Below are 20,265 nucleotides of genomic sequence, written 5' to 3'. Positions count from 1 at the left end.
AAGGCAACAAACTTAATTTTATATATGGCGAGAAAATACTCTAAGAGACTCCACGACATACATATAAAAATATACATCTCTCTTTTTCTTTTTTATTTTAATTTTTTTCTCATAAACAACACTATATTCATATAAAATACATACGTGCATATATACACACACATATATACATCCATACATATACACTCACACACACACATACATACATACATACATATACATACATGCATACATATATATATATATATATATATAAAGTAATTACAAACCTATATAAGCAAACATTTAACATGTAAAGATAGCTTATGTAGACTAAGCCATAAACAAATAAAATGGCTTTAGTGTTGGTTATAATATGGTCAACTCATAATACGGTCGAGATTGTTTTTCTTATCGTGCTACGCTACTACTATAGTTCTTACTACAATACCATCACAGTTCTAGAACTACAGTACTATCATAGTATTCCGCTCTATATATATGAAAATCGGCTCTACTTGCCTCCAAATGTAACGGTGATATAACTTCTAAAGCAAATAGGCACCACAAAGACATGGAAATAATCCAACTCTCCCAATCCACCTCCATGAATCATCACCACAATAAGTGATCCATCCATGAATCGTCACCCACAAGATTAAGATATGATCAACAAGATCCCATGAATCGTCACCCACAAGATTAAGATATGATCAACAAGATTCCACGCGGTCCCTCTATACCATCTCCATTTGCTCCCATGTTTTCTTAGGCACGTGGAAAAAGGATTGAGTTTTGACCTCATAAAAGAGCCATCAATGCGCATGCGTGCGGGGGCATGCACCAAATAACTTAAAAAATTCATGTCTGCGGATTATGGGTGTGACTGGCATACATTTGTTTAGGGCAATCCATATTCACTGTGAAAGTCAATTTATAACTCCATCATCACCCATCCCTCAACGGGTGAACCATCACATTACCTCCCAGCAGTCTTCTCTGTTGATCAAATCCAAGTCTTCAACAAACAGAACTAAAAGAGCCATACCTATGTTTTCACGACTGCTCTTTTTTTTTCTTTTGTTCACTATGTAATCATCTGTCACCTATCCTTGAATTTTCAGATGTACGACTTTGAAGCCATCAACCTGCAATATCACCCCATTCAAGCAGGCAACAAATTATGCCATCGCCCAAGCATATTAGCAGAAATAGATCTTGGTTTTCCATGCTATTAGGAGCGAGAATGCAAAACCAAACAAATGTTTAAACATAATAGATATCCCCAAGTAATTCCTACAATTACTGCAAACATGCAAAATAATCAAGCTTGGATGATACAAGGGTGGAAAGGTTAAATTCATTTCTCAATTGTTAGTATGAATTAAAAATAACAAGAGCTTCCTGCATCATAGCACAGATCTCTTTCTAGATGAGCACAAATAACATTACAAAACATGGACTGCCACACCTAAACTACAAATGTTAACAAGAACAAAGTCACTAGAGTTTACTAGTCTGAAAGGGAAAAATACTGGACAACAGGAAATACTGGAAAACAGGTCTTTGAAGTTACTGTCTTCCTTTCTTTGAACTGCAACTGGGGCATTTGTATTGCTTTATGTTCTCAGCTTTTGCTGGAGTTATCTTCACGCACTTGCCATGGAACCACCTTTCACATATATCACAACCAATCCAAAACTCGTCTGCATTATAGTTGCCACCGCAGGTTCCACAAAGAGTTTCACTGTGTTCGTCATCATCTTCACCGTACCCTTCATCAACTGTCTTTGAATTGTTTTTTATCTGTCCGTCACTTGACCTCTGAGGGGAAAGAAAAAAGAGTTATTACCATGTTTATTTACTAAAAGTAAAGACGTAACTAGGACCTCCAAAATGTCTTACCTTTGTTGAGAGTTTGGATTTACTTCCACTATCCATGCCAGCTTTTTCTCTTGATTGCCTCCTATCAGTTACGACTTCAAAGACAGTTGGAAGATCATTGATCATGCTAAACAAACGTTTCCTGTTAATATGGACTTAACAGTTTTACAATCATGTTTGAAGTAAGATGTAGGTCAGATTGCAATCAAGAAATTCTAACAAAAGAACACCAAGCACCAAAGAGAATATCAAGACAATATACCTCATATACTGCATGCATGTCCCATGCAGATGTTAAATCAGTAAACCGATAGGAGATGCTTTAATTTGTTGCATAAGCTTAACATAAATAACCTACTAAAGCTGTCCTTTCTACACACCAATTAGCCTTCAACTTGTCTTTAAAGATCTTTTTTTTTTTAATTAGAGTTGCTTTCCCCCCCCCCCCCCCCCCCCCAAAAAAAAAAAAAAAGAAAAGGTACCAAAACATAGAGATATAGCTATGTATTTTAAAAGTCCTTCAAACCAAAAAAAAAACAAAAGAAAAAAGAAAAAAAGCACAACTTGACTGGTTGAAGTTACATTATGCAATTGGTGCAAGACTAGCATTGCTCTATAGGTGATCTTTCCTAGTGACATTCAATTATCTTTTAGCAAAATCAGAACAATTCAGCATGGTTTTGATGCACACGGCAACTGGGACACACACACACACACACCACACACACACAAGACTTCCATAAAGGAATCCCTAGCATTCCTAAATAGACACATTTCTACAAGAAATGACAGACGTACACTCATGTAGACTAGACTGCCAAAATGAGTTGTTTGCACTCAACACATGCCACGTGCTGTGAGACCCCACCATGTGGCCTGCTGCCACTCAGTACGGGCCTCCTACAAAAGAACAGAAAGGTATGGTGCATGGCCTGCATGGATGTCTTTGACTTATTATAAGTTCAAGTGACATGGAACTCATTTTACTTATGTAGTTCAAGAACATGTGTTTTGAATGGTACCTTTAGCTAACATGCAAGCAATTCAATCACAAATCCAAGATAATAAGCTAATTCTCTGAGAACAATAATAAACTAATTAATATTGCTTAAATAAGAAGATAATTCGCACCTAACTATTAAATGTTAGCTATCGGATACATAAAGCTGGTCCTTTACGTTTAGCTTTAAACATGAATAAAACAAGAAAAAGTGCTGAAATGTTGGCCTTATTATTTGAAGCAAGGTTACCTGAAATCAATTGACTGCAACTGCATCCGCAGAGCATGCCTAGAGTCTCATTATTCAGAAAAGAAATTACAAGCATTTAGATGAGCAATCTAGACAGCATTAAATACGGTATCTACAAGAAAAATAACGAGCATTGCGAGATAAAGTTATGATGGAACAACATTCTCAATACACATAAGCAAAATCCCAAAGCATCTTGACCGTAGATTATTTAGCACCATATGCTATTGCCTGGTATTGTTTAGACATAGACTAGGTTATGACTAAATCCAATACACTAGCACAACTTTAGCTCAAAAAAGAAATAGTATGTTAGGGCAAATTTGTATAAAATGTCCACCCTGAAGTATTTCAATACCTGGAAACCAAGAATATGACTGCCGAAATTGTGCAATCACATGAATTGTTTTCTCTTTGCAGTTTACTGCCATTTTCCTGTATTTCCTCGTGATTTCTGGAGTTGGTTGATTTTTATAGTCTCAACTGAGTCCATGGTGATATTTGCAATTGAACAAATTGGATCAAAAGCTTGTTGATATATCTAAATATTTGACTATATGTTTCCATTAACTACCATACGTGGCAAAACTAAACCGATGTGTTGATCATGTATTGCCACCTAAATATATACAAGCGAATATAAATCAACATTTTTTCCATGGACCTTTCCGAGCAGGTTCTTTTCTTTTGTAAAGTGCCATATGTTAAAATTCACCCTGGGAGTACTGGAAAAGGTGATTTAATACTGTCGCACTTTACAGAGATTTCTTTTAAGTGGAAGCAAATTACATCCTTCTTTGGGACTTAATAAAAGGCATATAACAAGAACCTGTTGGCCATCATGCAAAATCTGATTCATAATCTTACACCCAGGCCTACTACATGTAAATGATTTGAGGTGGCTTATTGTGCTACTTACTAGTAAATTGCTGCAATCAGTAGCCAGCACTATGCTTCTATCATACCAATGTTAATACAATTGACAGAATCAATTTATTTGGGCCATCTTCATGTTCAAAATCATATACATGTTTGATTACATTTCATGATTCCATAAATTTCTTTTACTTAAAACGTTGCTTCCTAGGTGCTCTGAGTAACTGGGGCTCCTCTTTTATCATTCAGCATATGTAACAATATGGACCTAATCACAGCATAACTAACCCATCCAAGTCTGACTATTTCAACAGCTGATCATGACCTTCAATTTAATTAGTGAATATGTAAAAGTATAAAGTTTTCAACTTTCAAGCAATTCCCGACCAAAATTTTCACTGTCAAACAAATAACCTTCTCCACCTCCAGTCTATATCAATGCTCATACAAGAGAAGGTTCATGTTTTCATATATGGAAATCAAATTTTCCTGGAAACTCTATACGCTTCCCTTTACCATTTTCCCACCAAAATCCTGCTTTGTAAACCAACACTCCCCTGATTCCCTTCCAAATACTAGCCTTCATTTAACAATAGCAGAAACTATACCTATATTTCCAGGTAATCATTTTCAACAAATGATCACAATTTTCAGCATGATTTTATAAATATATAGGATGATATGCTAGTTATTATTCTTTTTTTAAAAAAAATAGCATACATCTGCAAACACAAGCGTTGATTGATAGATAGATAGATAGATAGAACCTAAGTACTTGAGGCCAAGAGATGCATGGCCATTGCAACGATGAACACTAATGGTACACCCACCTGATGCACAGGATCATGCAAACAAGGGAGAATCTGGGACAAGAAACAAAGCAGCAGCTAACACTGCAACAGCATCAGGTGAACTTCAACCATGGGCACATACTGTCTGGGCACAATTGAGCAACCACTGCAACAGCATGTCGGCAAATTTGCATAGTTTGTTGCACTGTCCTCCTTTGCCTTAAAAACATGAGAAGAGCATTCATGTAGTCCTTTTGTTATTTTCCTTATTTTTGTCCTTTGGGTTTTATATAACTTTTGTTGATTGGTTCCATTTAGTGTTAGACTCAAGCATTTAAATCTCTTCGTACTTACTCTCAAATATCATAATTGAAAACATTGCATGTTTTCAAACAGCTTCATTATTGTTTTCAAGAAAAACAGCCAGATATTGACTCAACCCAAATCATGGAGTCGTATGACAATATGGTTATCAAACCTAAACTAGAAAAAAAAAAAGCGGCAGTCTTTAGGGTTGGACCTAATTAATAGACAAAGCATCAAACCTAGATACTTAATAGATAAAACAAATTTGAACCTAATCCTAACTAGCTCGGTTAGATTTAATCCTAAAATTGTGTTTGGTCCATTAAATTCAAACTTGACTTGAGCTTTGTTAGGTACAGGTCCAGCAAGATAAACCAAAATGAAACAAACCCATATTAAAATGAATAAAACCAATAATTATTAGTCAACAAAAGAAAAGAAAAGGAAAGGAAAGAAAACCAGATGTGGTCATAAATCTCAAACATGACTTAAAGCATGGGTTGCAATAAAAGCACCACAAAGTAGGGATGGCGATTCTAGCCGACCCACCAAATACCCGATCCGACCCGACCCAACCCGAGTGGGCCGGTTTTACCCAACCCGATTAGAACTTGGGTTGGGTATGGGTTCTAGAAAAAATAACCAAAGGAAATTTGGATCGGGTACAAATAATCGTATACTCCACCCCAATTGCAACCCAATATAACCTTAATTTATATCTCCTTTTCAAAATTATAATTATTTTATAATATTTACGTGTACCCAATCCGATCCGACCCAACCCCTCTTATCTATCCGCCCGACCTAACCGACATCTCTACTTGACCCGATCTGATCCGACCTGAGGTAGGTACAAGGTGGATATGGGTATGGGGTTTTTAGTCATGGGGGGATACGAGTTTTGGCTGATCTGACCCATACCCGAGCCGTTACCATCCCTACCACAAAGCTTTCATAAGCATCTATATTTTAAATTATCCTTTAATTCCTTCTTTTAAAAGATCAATATTAAGACCATCCAAGCATGGTTTGCCATACCGCCCCATACCGCTTGATACAGGGCATACTATAATGGCCTTGTATCAGTACGCTGTCTCGTATCGTATCAAATCACATATGGACACTATAATAGGATGGTGCTAATAAGGAGTTTGGTACCAAAATAGTGAACCTTGATCCAGTGCATGTAAAGAACACCAGAATCCAAGTCAATTCAGTACAGTCTTTTCATTCAAGTCTGTAATATGATGACCCAAGATCTGAAGATCATCAAAGCTGGGTTTAAATGATTTCTCTAGACATAAGGTAAACAAGCATTAAGAAAATATTTTATGCTTAGAACAAAAAGATCACATTCACAATAAAAGATCATACTTTATAAAAAGAACATTGTTTGTTCTTTGAGAGTTTAAACCATTATATGTTCTTTTATATTATAGCTCTTCCTTTCAAACTTTCATAAACTTTGACTCAGTAAGCATTAAAGTTAGCTAGTAAGTTTTGATTTTTATCTTAAACCTTCACTAACAAACAATTGATACTACGTACAACATAACAAAACGGCTTTAAAAAAAATCCAGAATCAGAAAATACAATAAAAATGGAAAAAAGGAAAACATCTTTGAAAAGCAACGTAAGATTATTAATAGATATGCAAGTTGATTGAGCAAATTAAGATTTGATTGGTACTTCTATCATGGGAACCTTACCAGCAACAATCTTCATGGTTAGGATGAGAATGATCTCTAAGCGGACTCGCAAGTTATAACCAGTCTAGGAATTGATTGTACTTAATTAAAGAATGAGCTCCTCTTCAGTTCTGCAACATGATGCATGATCCTCCTCAATCTTAATTAAAGAATGAGCTCCTCTTCAGTTCTGCAACATGATGTATGATCCTCCTCAATGAGTAGACACTCTCCAATGCTTTAGCTTTGAATTCCCAGGCTCCCTTTCTATTAAAAAAAGGGGGAAATTTAAAAAATCTCCATCTCCCCAAAGCTCATACCCCAGATCATAGGATCATCTTCCACCCTCGCATGTCATGCACTCCATCTCCTTTGCTGTGGCTTGGAGCACAAACATGCCAACATGGAAGCCTTTTCTATGTCCCTTGGTGGCCTATAAGTCAAAATGCATGACTTGATCCTGAAAATTTCTTCTTTCTTAAGATTACAACCCTATGCATATAAATCAACTAATCAATTTCCAGGGATGCTTTGGAGTGGATGCAAGACCTGTATATAATTATCTTGCGAGACACCAGAGAGATGCCTTTTGGAGATTTTACCTCTACAATTCAATAAGAGGGGAAAAAAGATTTGCATTTCAATTATACTCTCTTCATGGAAGCCAACTAAGAAAGAATGATCCTAGGAACCAAACAAAGCAAGAGCACCAAACTGATAACAGTAACTCCAGTAAGAACATTCCTCAACATTTCCTGATAGTATTTGGGAACACCACCAACATATAATTGCAAGCGATTGCACCAGATCGCTCTTTATAGTGTTCTAGACAGGCTCCATCAGTGCTTCAAGAAATATTGAAATGAAAATCAAGCAAGAGATGGTGATGAAGGTGCGAGGGCTTGACAGTCTAGCAAGGAAGATGGTGTCAGGTCAAACTAGACATTGGCACCTATAAGATTCTCAATCCCATCAATATCTATCTAGGACTCATGAAAGAAAAGGTGGTTCTACCGTGGGATATCTTAGCAACATGCTTGGAGTTAGAGTAGCCTGGACATGAGGACTGGGACTATGGCTGAGGGAGATACACCCAAGGAATTCAAGGTAAGAGGAGGAGATGAGAAGAAATGGAGGTAAAGGGGCATTGTCTATGTTCTTTTCTCCCTTCAGACAGAAGGATAGAAACCTAAACATGAGAAAGAAGTTGTTGGTTAAGAGTCAACTGTCATCATATACTGCCTTTGCCCTTATTTTTACATACAGAACTTTCAGTAGTATAGCTACAGGAAATCAGCCTTAATAGACAAAATAAGTCCTGTATGTCAAATTTATAATTAAGTTAGTGATATGTGTAAATAAGTTGCAAGTTTTCCCACTACTTTTGATTAGAGCTGTCAAATAAACAAGTGTTCAAAAGCAGCTTGATTTTGGCTCAAATTCAGCTTGCTTGATTAGTAACTAAGCCAAGCAATATGGTTGGCCCGCTTAAGCCAAAAAATAAGCAGATAGCTAATATTCATTATATAATATTTGAATTATTATTTATAATAAAATACTGTTTCTATAGGATATAATCATAAGGGATTAAAATGTTACTTATAAAAAATGTATATTCAATAGCGTTCGCAAGCAAATGATAAGCTGTTCATTATAATATTGAGACATGGTGGTGAAAATTAGCTACTAGTGTGTATATATACAAAGGTGTTGAAGGACCTCGAAATCTCCCTACTCTTAATAAGCTGATCACAAGCAAATCAAGTTCAACTAGATTAAAAAGCAAGGGAAGCATGAGCTACATTTAGATCGCTCTAGCTTGGCTTATATATGCCCCTACTTCTAAGCTTCTTTTAAATTTTTCCTACTATCAAGAAGTTTCAAGAAGGTCACCAAGAGAATCTCATGATGTTTATTAGGGAAAAAAAAATAATAAAATGCATTCCATGTACTCACACAAATTCCACATAGCTAAAAAAAAGGAAGCATGGCATTACTTTGGTGTTTGAGTTCCATGATATTTGGATGGCTTACACATAAGTGGCTGTTTAAGAACCCTTGAAATAGAGGAGTCTTGATAATCCAAGTAGATGAGCATGCAATTAAAAAATAAATTAATTAATTAAAAAATAATAAAAAAAACTCAGTAATAGGAATTTTGATGTACATTAATCACCCATAATCCTTATTTGTATGTGAATTTTAAAGTAAAAAAGGGTCTGCTTCCACTATGCAGGTGAATCTAAGACAAATACATCCTCCAATTACTGGAGACAGAATAAGTAGGCCTCTTGTTGTAAACCTCTGGCAACTCTGCAAAGGATTGCATTCTTTTTCACCCACATTGGACCAATCGTGCAACACTTACATCACCCTCTAGTATCATCCATAAAGATAACATTTAAAAGTATCGATCTCTAGTAATGATAAAACCCTTTCAGTCATCATTACTACCAGCAAGCAGCTTATAGACATGCACCAAAATGTATAATCACTTTAAACTCTAAAGTGAAATGCATACAGCCTCAAGAGAGTCCCTTTCTGTTGTTGCTGACACTCATACCAAACTGAGGTTCTAGGCAGATTATATTCTAAGGAGAAACAGTAAATGGCATGAACAAGTCTATACCAGTAACAACCGGGGCACTTCCTTGACTAGTTATGAAATCAAGGACCCAAATAAAACTAGTGTCTAGGCCACTCACCCTGATCAATGTTAGTTTTGTTTAATTTTTAATCACATGCTATCATAGAAATAGTTGTTACAACCATATCAATGTATCATGTGAATGGTAAGGGTCTGAGGAGACTAACAAGAACTCATCTCCATAAATAATCAGACTTGATTACAAGAAGGCTACAATAGTCACTCACACAAGAAAATATAACATGATAGATAGTTTCCTGGAGATTGCAGAACAGTGCGGTATTGTCTCGGAATGATGTGTCAAGAGGAAAGGCAAGCTAGCTGTTGTCATCAATATCCACGTGCATTGTTAAACTTGGCTTATAAAAGAACACTACATAAATACAATGAAGAATAGGTATTATAATAGGTTACTGATGTTCCACGTTATTCAAAAAAGGTACTATAATAGGTTACTGATGTTCCATGTTATTCAAAAGAATCCAAAACTGCAAACAACTTTTAGATCCTTTTGCAATCCATAAGTAGAACATTGAAGTTAACCACCTGATTCTTCCTCCTGTAACAATTTGAGTTTGCATCCCCACCGTCAATCTAATATACATAGAAAAGTAAAAGAAACTAACCGTATAAGATTCAAGAAACATACAGCATGCCAGAGTTATGACACCAATTTTCTACCATAATTTTCACATAAGGGTGAGCAGTCACATACATCAAATAGATTCAAAATTAGAGTTCGACAAAATCTCTAAGGTTCTACAAGCGAACAACCATCCATCCTATCACTCCATATCACATAATCAGCAATATAAGAGCACGTATATGTTCTTCTGTAAATCACGCAATGTAAGAAACTATAATACGACAAGGCAATACTATACCTAACAAATCAAAGGAAAGGAGGTGCGAAAGCCAAAAAAAGGCAACAACATACCTCTCATTGCGGTTCAGGCGGGCACCGAGGTAGAAGGCGACAGAGAGGAGCCAGGAGTCACTGTGCACGGCGACCAGGGAAAGCCAGTCCTTGCGGTTCATCCCATCCCTCGCGAAATTGATCCCGAGCGCCGGTTCCGGCAGCTCCGGCGGCACCTCCTCCGCTGGGAGATTCACCTCCCACGACTCGTTCGGGTGACCGTACAGACAAAGATTCTCCTTCTCTGTTCCCGTCCAACCAAAAATTGCAACAAAGAGGAAAGGTTACCACAAATTCCAGCACGAAAGAACCCTAAATTCGAGAAATTCGGAACAAGAGAGGTCGGATCTGGAATCGAAGCGATCGAGGTCACCTGGATCGCATTGCGCGTAGAAGGAATCGACATCTGAGAGAGGGCGACAGAGGGTTAGTGGCAGGAAGACTACGACTGCGAGAAAGGAAACAAAGGGGGACGAGGAGATAAAAACCCGACCTGCGGTGAGAGCTCGGACGATAGCGGCCCTCCGGCCGCTATAATCCTTGAAGATTTCCTCGACCGTGCGAGGAGCCGGGGAGATCGAGCCCACTTCCATGGCAGCGGAGATCAGAGAGGAAGATCCGCCGTTATCAGTCGCTCCGAAGACAAGGAAAAGAAAGAGGAGGGCGACGGGAGATTGGGAGAGAAGAACGCTCGCTGCGAGCAGCGGCGAGAGGGCAGTGCTTGGTGGCCGATTAAAATGGGGAATTAAAAAAAACGATTTCGAATCGGGTTGGGAGAACCTGAGAAGGAGAAAATAAAGGATAGGTTTTTCCTTTTCTTCCTTTTATTCACCCATGAATGGACCACTGTATTTCACTATAGAAGGAAGAGATTTCACCACATGCCACGTGGATCGAAATAGAGTTTGGCTTCGTTTTGGGTTACTTTGTTTACGTCGCTTTGCCATTGCTGATAGTCGGCAAAAAAATGTTTTGTCGTCTATATCAGACAAAAAGCTAACCAATTCCATCAAAAAGATTATGTTTTACGATTGTTGATGTTATTTTCGGCGACGGGAACTTCGTAGGTTTGTGTTATATGAGACTGGCCTGGCCCATCCGTAGATACCTGGTCTGAAGAATTCTCATCATAAGGGAATTATTGATGCTGACAGTATAATAACCAGTAATGCCTAGCTTGGTCATGGAATAGGTGGCTGCCCTACTGTCTCACTTAGCCCTCGCCTAGCTCTTAGTTCCAAACAGCAGCAGGGGTGTAAAAAATTTTGAATAAACCATCTAAATCATCCAGTCCAATATAAATCGAGCTAAATACGATGATTTGATGATTTAACTGATTCGATTTTGCTATTTGATTTGATAATTTAATTAATTTAATTTACTTTAATAAAATAAAAAAATTGATATTTTAATTTGATTATTAATTTATTAATTTATATAATCGATTAAAATTGAATCGATAAATTAAAATTAAAATATTATTATTTTATATATTTATATATAAATTTATATTACATACTTCATATATATATATATATATATATATATATTCATAATTATGTTTTTATTTGATATGAATTAAGAATTTAAAATATTAATTTTATCTTATTTCAATCTAATTTAGATCAAATTTAATTTAATTATTAATTATAATAAAAAAATAAAAAATAAAAACTTAATCGACCAACTTATTTAAACCGAAAAATCATTCAAATTATTTAAATATTTAAAAAAATTACACAAAAAAACGAATCAATACAAAATCAATCAAAAAAATTGATTATATTTAATCAAATATTTGATTTTATAAATTTTTTTAAATCAAAATGTTGATCCAATTTTATAAAATTACTTAAAACTAGACCGTTCGAACCATGGACATGGGATTACGGAGAAAGGTGAAATTTCATACAGAAAATCATGTCGTCTAATAATTCTAGTGAAGGCTATATTGTTTGTCCTTTGCAAAATAATAATCCAGATGGAACTCCTCTAACTTAGTTTATCAGGCTTCGAAACAATACATAAAACCGTGTGGTGAGACTTTAAAATCTCCGAAGTAAATAAAAGCCTTCAAACATGGATAAATTAACCATATTCTTACATATGTAGCTAATGAGACAGTGCTCAAACTGAAGGTCCAGCCAATATTTAAAAATAAAAAATAAATTCAAAAAACCTACTGAAACTTGAGAAAACAGTAATGAAAATGATGGCTATAATTACTTGCCACCGGGAATCTAATGCTGCAGTATCCAAGCTTTTATTCATCAAAACATTGACAATCATTCTAAAATGTTTTAAAAGGGAAGAAACTCCAGAAGCATGCTCCGTGATGTATCGTTTCTTCACCTCAAAAACAAAGCTCCTGCCATGAAACTAGATTTCAAAAGCTGCATAACTTCAGTCATTACATAATTTCAACCCCACTGCATTCCCAAAGTCTGCTGTATTTCCCGTAATAAACCAACCTGCCATGGCATATCGGTTCCCCAATAACTGCAGGTGAAATTTTAGGCACAGATTATTGCTGCATCTTACCAAAAGGAGACAGCCATGCTGACACAAAACAATTACCATAGAATAGTTGAATGGTCTGAGAGGGCGTCTGCATAAAACCTGACAATTACAAAAGAACATATAGTTATCCATTGCAGCTCCATGATATATCATCATTTTTTGTTGCACGCTGCTAAATGCTTCCAGGCTGCAAGCTCCAAATTCAAGCATCATGTTAAGAAGAGACGGTCATTCTTCTCTGTAATTTGGGGTCACCTGAGACTTGGACCCTGGAAATGTTGGTACATGACAGAATCAACTAAGGAAAAATGAAATCAAGCACTATATCAACTACTAACCAAACTATAAGGTCAGTTCTGCTAGAGTTCATTACAAATAAATAAATAATGAAAAAAAAAGCTTGCACTGCCACAGTTTCTTCACAAAGCCACGATATGGGAGCTGAAGTATTCAACAAAATTACAAGAACGAATAAGCATAAATCAGTCAAGAAGGAGCTAACAACTGCTTGATGCCTGCCTTTTGCTCTGGTGTAAGTTTAGAGGGGAACTTGATTTGAAATTTAATCCTTAAGTTTCCTTTCTTAGATGGCTCTTTTGTAATTGGCATCCCTTCACCTTGAACAATTTCCTCATAAGTGGGACTGATTATGGTATCGATGGGAATAGTTAGACTTCGACCATCGAGAGTTGTCAGCTGTACGACATAACCTGTGAGAGCTTCAACAAGTGAGATCTTCTGGGTGACGATCAAATCATTCCCTTCCCTCTTAAAGATGCCATGAGGTCTTTCATCAATGATGAAAACCAGATCTGCAGGTACTAAACTGCGCTGCTCATTGCCTTTCTCTGGGAATGTGATCTTTGTACCCTTCTTCCAGCCAGGCTTGATGTCAATAGTCAAAATCTCCTCCACACTAGCCGGCCTCCTACAAAAGAAATGTATAAGATATCAACCAGATTGTTGGCTTTCCTCCTCTGTTGTCATCCTATGGAACTCTCTCTGCTGCAATTATGATAATTATTAAGTATAAACAACAGGACCTTTCACCCCAAACTGAAGTATAAACAAATTTGCAGGATGCAGGAACCCAACCCACCCACCCCCTCCTCCCAACAAACAAAGACAACAACAACAACAAAAAGGCACTCACATTCAAAAAAAGGGTTATGCATTTCTTAGATTTGGTAACAAATAAATATAATATATTTTTGGATAAAAGGAAAATATAGGATAGGGAGCAATAAAAAGCAAGGGTAACTGCATTTCACCAGACGTAGATTCATCAACAACAAAATCAAACATCTCAAATTCATTCTTAGTTAGAGATCAACCAATTTTGTGCTGTATGCCAGTATTTCCAATAGAGACATTAACTTGGACCAAACTCCGACTAACACTACAGATAATTGGAAAAAGTTAGGTGTGCAATTTACCTTTGTCTAATTATTTGTTTCGGCATATGAGTTTCTATAAATAAAGAAAAATAAATAATTTGAGCAGTATACTGAATCAATACTGCAGTAACCAGTGGCAACCGCACATACCTCTTGTATAATGACAACTGCACAAACTGGAGAGCTGCATTTATAGCTTGTTTGGTGTAAAATCACATTGCAGACATGTAATGTTACCAAGTACAGAAGCTGATGGACCTAGATTCAACAGCCAACAGTTTTTATGTTCTAGTGGCTAGTCCAGATTCAATCTTCAACTAGATGAATTTAGAGCATGGGTGAGTGGTATTCAGGAGTTGTTTGAAGAAAAGTATTTGCTCATAGAGGTAATCATTATCTTTAAATATTTAAGAGAAATGACATCTTATCAATATGTTACATGGGAAGCACACTGGAGCATTTCATCCTCAACTTACTAATGGGTAACCTAGGTGACATGCTTTCCCCCCAAGATGTAGAGGCCTTGTTAACCAGAGAAGAGTTCAAAGATTAAGTTAAAATCACTTAAAAGGATGGGCAAGGCATCATAAATTTTGTAAGAATAGATCTGAAGGTGCTATTAACTATTCTGGATGGTTCCCTTATAAATATGCCAAAATTGAATAGTGATAGGAGCTAATATAGAAACTTGTATCATGTGCACTTCAAGAGGTGAGAAAAGACACAACAAAAATGGTATGATTGTTTTGTCAATTGCACTACATGGAAAACCTCAGCCAAGTACATGGAGCTTGAAATTGTGTTCACGTATTTGCCAATACAGACTGAAAATGCATTGTTAATACAGTGAACTAAGCACAAGAAGCAACTTTTGATCGCCCAATATTTGATTTAGAACATTTTGACCAAGTTCACGGCCAAAATGCTTCAGTGTTACTGCTTTAGCGAAACAAGACCCGAAACTGATACCATAAATGTGGTGCATACCATACCTATGACCTATCAACGTGACACAAAGGGTTCCATTTAGTGGCAAACAGAATTGCCTGCATCAACAAAGCAATATCCCGCATCATAATGTTTCATGCAGAGACATTTATGGTCCAATGTGCAACAGCCCACCCCCCCCCCCCCGGCCCCTGGTGTGTTCCTAAATCATTCTATCAATGCTAAATGCTACGAAGGTGTGATCACATAATTATGACAACCAGATCTGAAAGAACTCGATGTCCTGATATATTTATCTCTAAACCACAAGCAAACTTGAACATATCTAAGGAAGTCAAACGAAAATCAGGAAACAGTAGAAATTCAACTCCCCCCCCCCCCCCCAACCCCCCAAACAAAAAAAAAAAAAAAAGGGCATCTTAAATCATTCTATAAATGCTATGAAGGTGTAATCTCATGATTACAATCAGATCCAATGTCCTGATATATTTATCTCGAAAGCAGAAGCTAACTTGAACATATCAAAGGAAGTCAAATGAAAATCAGGAAACAGTAGAACCATTATCACAAGGCTTAGGGTCCATATATGAATCAGTGTCCAGATTGATAAATCGAACTTATAAGTCACACCTCTTATGGCTTATCTATGCAATATTTGGCCAGCATCAGCACTTGATGTTCCCTTATATTTTATGTGTTTAGCCTCTTCGTTACTAATATCTCATAAGAAACATATTGGCACTTAATTCTTCTGATCACTAGTCCAAACTTAACAAGGCATATGACTGAACACTTTCTATACAAAGTAAACTGTATCAGCGAGACACCTTCTACCAGTGTATGACACTAACATACCTACTTAGGTATAGGCAACACTCATGTAGATTATAAGGAAAAAATGTGTCATCAATTTTTGTGCCAATACATGAACTCAATACAAGGAGTAAGAATATAATTCATGCATAAGGAATCAAATGACCAATATGGCCTTTAGTTATGTTTAAGTGAAATAAACATGTACAATTATCACTGTTATGTGTTGCTCGAACAAAACCTACTCCATGCTCCCCAAGTTGCAAAATTTAAGGGGCCATAGATTGGCATGTAAGAAAAGAAAAGGAACTAATACTCATGACTAATAAAATACAGAATCCTAATTTCAGAGTTAAGAATGAGTTACTATGAGGCTTTGTCAATGATGAATGAAGAAATCAATCTATTTTCAGTTATCTACTAAACTTCTTAGGTACTGTTTGGTAGGATGTGATATAAAAATAAAAGAACATCCTCTTTTATTTATCTACTAAATGTCTATTTTATTTTTATTGACAAGTTTAGTTAAATAGCATGGATGCCTTTTATTTATTTATTGGATGCCTATTTTATTTTTATAGGCCGGTATAGTTAATTGGCATGGATGGATCATACTAAACCCATCACGCTTTTCTTTTCTTCATTTTATTTTGATGGACTAAATCATTCCTCACGGACAACTCTGATATTGATGGTCAAAATTGGCTAAGCCTAGCCAAGCTCGATTATATATAATATTATCGTAATATCATTTTGATAGTCTAATCAAAATAAATACCAATAATAATAATAATACATGTTTTTGTGAGGAGCTGTGAATAAAGAATGTTTAATCAAGTTGTAGAGTAATTATTACATACTAATGTGTAAGACTATTTATGATATTTTATACATTATCACTATTACTACTTGATGATATACCAAACACCGTGAAGTTTTATTCGTAGTGATATTCTAGTGATATGCCAACCACAATGATCACACATCACCCCAGTATTAGCACATCACCCCAGTACTCACATCACTCCGATGATCACATCATCCTATTGATTATATTACTGATGATATACCAAACAGCACCTATTAGTGTTTTCTTACTTCCCACAAAGTTAGGGAGTTCTCTATTACGGTGCTAGGGAGTTAAGAGCAAGGGACTGCCCTTCGATCTTTCTCACCTCACATTCTTTCCTAGCTATGCCAAATTGTATGGCTGAAACACTAAACCATACATTTGACTTGACAAATCATACATCTCAAATCATCTATTTATCTTGGATAAGCATGATGGCAATTCTAAACATAATCATAGGAAGCATTATATCAAAGAATATAATGCATATGGTATGGTAATAAAACTGAAGAACGCATATGGTATGGTAATAAAATCAAAGAATCTCAAGATTTTTAAAACCATAAGCATATACAATTTGACTTTAACCATCAAGTAAGAGATGAAAAAAATTAAAGACTTCACACAAGAAACTCTGATAATTGGGACTCTACACACAATGCTACAAATCTTCAAGATAATAAATGACACATTGCCACAAAATAACATGCATCTCCATGCACCATGTCAAAACGATACCGACTGAATGAAGCATATAACCAGTCCACTTTTTACCAGATGTTATCTGTCCGCTACACAGCTAAAATGTTGAGCATCCTGCTAATATGCTGTCAATGTAGATTGCTGTCAACCATACTATAGAAATATAGCCTATAGACCATGTCGTTGATAATAGCATGTAACCTCTCATGCCCATAGGTGTAGATGCATTATGGACTGTAAACAGTAATCATCAATAGACTCTCATGTAATAGCTCTCAGCATAGCTGAGTGGATCTGGTGCCACTTTGGATGAATTTTGTGGCTAGTCTCATCTTAAATTGTATATTTAGGACAATATTTAAAAATGCTACTACTTCTTGTGAGCACATAGTTATACAAAGAAAGTAATATGCAGTGGCCCTAAGATATATTGGTGTATTCCTTCACCCACTCGAGATATCAATGCAATGTAGAAAAACTGAGAAGTTACTTATTAAAGTGACGATGTTGCATTGCATATATGGCTTTTAACCACCTAAGATGCAATAATGCTGTACAGCATTGTAGTGTATTAAAGCTTATTAAACAGTGCATGATGCAAAAAAAATCTTCAAGCAGTTATCCATTATACCAGATCAACGTGACTCTAATTCCCCTACAGATACCGGGTTCTGAACCACATTTATTGGGCCAACGATAGGAGGATCCCATATAGTACAATATGGTAGCTACATCAACCTAATTTCTGGGTTAGCTAAATCTCATTACAATGATGCAATGCACAAGATATACAATTATATAAGAGAATCAAAACAACATGAACAGCAAAAAGAATTTGATGAAGAAATTGAGCAATTCAAATCACCCATTGGAGTCCATCACATCCCTCGAGATCCTCATTTTCTTCGTCTTCCCCTTGTATAGATCCTCAAGGCTACAAACCAATGTCCGCTCGATCTGCGGCGCCTTCCTGGCGGACGCCTCCGCGCCCCCTCTCCCTCCCCCGAACGCCGCGAATATATCCTCCCCAAAGATGCCTCCGGGGAACGGACCGCCGCCGCCGCGGGACCCACCGGCGGCAGCGTCCCCCATCCCCCGGCCGCCGCCGGTGCCGAACGGGCTGGAGAAGCCGAAGAACTCGGAAAAGATCTCGTCGGCGCTCCGGGGGTTGAACTGGAAATGGGCAGCGCCGCCGGGGAACCCCGAGGCCCCGCCGGTAGGCGGGGGGACCTGCCCCTTAAGCCCGTCCTCTCCGTACTGATCGTAGATCGCCCTCTTTTGCGGATCGCTCAAAACCTAATTTCAGGAGGAGAGGAAAAACCAGCAACGGATCAAGCTCTAGGGTTTAACGTAGGGTTTTTGGCCCACGAGAGAAGAACAAAAAATCGAAGAGAGAGGGAGAGAGATACGGACATCGTAGGCTTCGGAGATTTGCTTGAACTTGGCCTCAGCGTCTTTCTTGTTGTTGGGGTTCTTGTCGGGGTGCCATTTCATGGCGAGCTTGCGGTAGGCCTTCTTGAGGTCGTCATCCTTGGCGTTCCGGTTGACGCCGAGGGTCTTGTAATAATCCACCCCCATCTCCTCTTCCTCTTCTCAGCCCCTCTCTCTTCCTTCCTCTTCCTTTTATATCTCCGTCTGTCGGGCGCTACCGTTTGAAGTTCAACGCCGAGAACGCGACCGGCCTTCTGTCTTTATATTTCCTGTAGGCTTGGCTTCGGCTCTTTAATTATGCTTTTTTATTTATAAAAAATATTGTTTTGAACGCTAGGTGTTGCAGCCTTGCTTCGGTGGGTAATCGATGGTCAGTCGGAAGCTGATCAGGAGACGTGCCTGTCAATTGATAATAGAGTTGCTAATGAATGATGTATTGTTGTTGGAGAAAATATATACAGTTAAAATTAAGATGAAGGACATAATAGAGTTTAAAGTGAGATGAGTTTCGCTCGATATCAAAAAAAAGATTTACAAAATAAGTTCCATCAGAAATGGCTTCGATAAAGACTCTCTAACGCTCAAATCAATGAATAACTTTAGAGGAAAAAATAGTAGAGCATTTGGATTTTAAGATTGTGCATCTATGCATACCTAGAGGGGTCCCCTCTTATCTCATTTATAAAGGGAGCAAATGAATGATGAGAGGATAGGCGATCATGTCTTATCATGTGATGCGCATGATGCCTCGTGGGCGTCTTTAATTGTCGACAGCGAGCGTGCTTTCTATTCAGCACGCTCATGACGGCAGACGCCATCGGATATGAGGCCTAATAAATGATCCTGAGGGTGTATTTAATGAGATCGTAATATTCCATCACAGCACGCAACTAGCCGATCGGGCATAGTGCCTGAGTGACATGATCTTGATGTGGCCTGTCACAGTCGTATGATGGCCACATTCGATGCCTAGTTAGTCAGCAGAGATCCATTTTATCCACATCGGCAGGATGGAATTGCTGAGCTATCTTGTCTTCGATTGGTGTAATCGACTGTTAACCGATGATTAAGTCGGTTACAGATCGAGCAGTCGTGGAAGGCATATTTATTATAGTCGGAATGGTGCCGATCAAAGCGACCAATCTTCAGTAGGTTGGATGTCAGCGACGGCGCTCGACATCTATCCAGCTGAGGAGAAATTTTGTATATCTGAGTCAGATTGATTGTCGGTTAATCAGTATAGTTTTCTTACTCGGCCCATAGACAA

The 20,265-nt window shown here is 37.3% G+C and overlaps 2 protein-coding genes across 3 annotated transcripts; both read right to left on the bottom strand.

Annotated features, from left to right (window-relative positions):
• Nucleotides 1-1,314: 1,314 nt before the first annotated feature.
• LOC105044605 (PHD finger protein ALFIN-LIKE 2) lies at nt 1,315-11,108 on the bottom strand. 2 transcript variants are annotated; one of them, XM_010922551.3, is made up of 6 exons: nt 10,831-11,103; nt 10,711-10,743; nt 10,359-10,581; nt 3,114-3,152; nt 1,885-2,005; nt 1,315-1,803 (listed from the first exon to the last, which is right to left on the bottom strand). In XM_010922551.3, exons 1-6 carry the CDS (start codon nt 10,928-10,930, stop codon nt 1,552-1,554), a joined length of 768 nt encoding a protein of 255 aa, XP_010920853.1. In that variant the 5' UTR covers nt 10,931-11,103; the 3' UTR covers nt 1,315-1,551. The 2 variants fall into 2 exon arrangements, with proteins under 2 accessions (XP_010920853.1, XP_010920856.1); XM_010922554.3 differs by lacking the exon at nt 3,114-3,152 and having other exon boundaries at nt 10,831-11,108.
• Nucleotides 11,109-13,166: 2,058 nt separating this feature from the next.
• LOC105044606 (uncharacterized) lies at nt 13,167-19,253 on the bottom strand. The gene is made up of 3 exons (XM_010922556.4): nt 18,981-19,253; nt 18,433-18,863; nt 13,167-13,785 (listed from the first exon to the last, which is right to left on the bottom strand). The coding sequence occupies exons 1-3, from the start codon at nt 19,143-19,145 to the stop codon at nt 13,344-13,346; spliced, it is 1,038 nt and encodes a 345-aa protein (XP_010920858.1). The 5' UTR covers nt 19,146-19,253; the 3' UTR covers nt 13,167-13,343.
• Nucleotides 19,254-20,265: the final 1,012 nt, after the last annotated feature.

Source organism: Elaeis guineensis, chromosome 5 (genome assembly GCF_000442705.2).
Source record: "Elaeis guineensis isolate ETL-2024a chromosome 5, EG11, whole genome shotgun sequence".
Classification (NCBI taxonomy): Eukaryota; Viridiplantae; Streptophyta; class Magnoliopsida; order Arecales; family Arecaceae; genus Elaeis; species Elaeis guineensis.
This window is presented reverse-complemented; position numbering and strand designations above follow the sequence as displayed.

What these genes read in the sequence shown, in the direction of transcription:
- LOC105044606 (XM_010922556.4), bottom strand. Translation starts at nt 19,145, where the DNA reads ATGGGGGTGGATTATTACAAGACCCTCGGCGTCAACCGGAACGCCAAG. An exon ending in AAATCTCCGAAGCCTACGAT is followed by an intron (nt 18,864 to 18,980) that starts GTCCGTATCTCT and finishes TCCTGAAATTAG; the next exon opens with GTTTTGAGCGATCCGCAAAA. An exon ending in GATGTGATGGACTCCAATGG is followed by an intron (nt 13,786 to 18,432) that starts GTGATTTGAATT and finishes TTTCTTTTGTAG; the next exon opens with GAGGCCGGCTAGTGTGGAGG.
- LOC105044605 (XM_010922551.3), bottom strand. Translation starts at nt 10,930, where the DNA reads ATGGAAGTGGGCTCGATCTCCCCGGCTCCTCGCACGGTCGAGGAAATC. An exon ending in CGTCCGAGCTCTCACCGCAG is followed by an intron (nt 10,744 to 10,830) that starts GTCGGGTTTTTA and finishes GCCCTCTCTCAG; the next exon opens with ATGTCGATTCCTTCTACGCG. An exon ending in CGCCTGAACCGCAATGAGAG is followed by an intron (nt 3,153 to 10,358) that starts GTATGTTGTTGC and finishes ATGAGACTCTAG; the next exon opens with GCATGCTCTGCGGATGCAGT.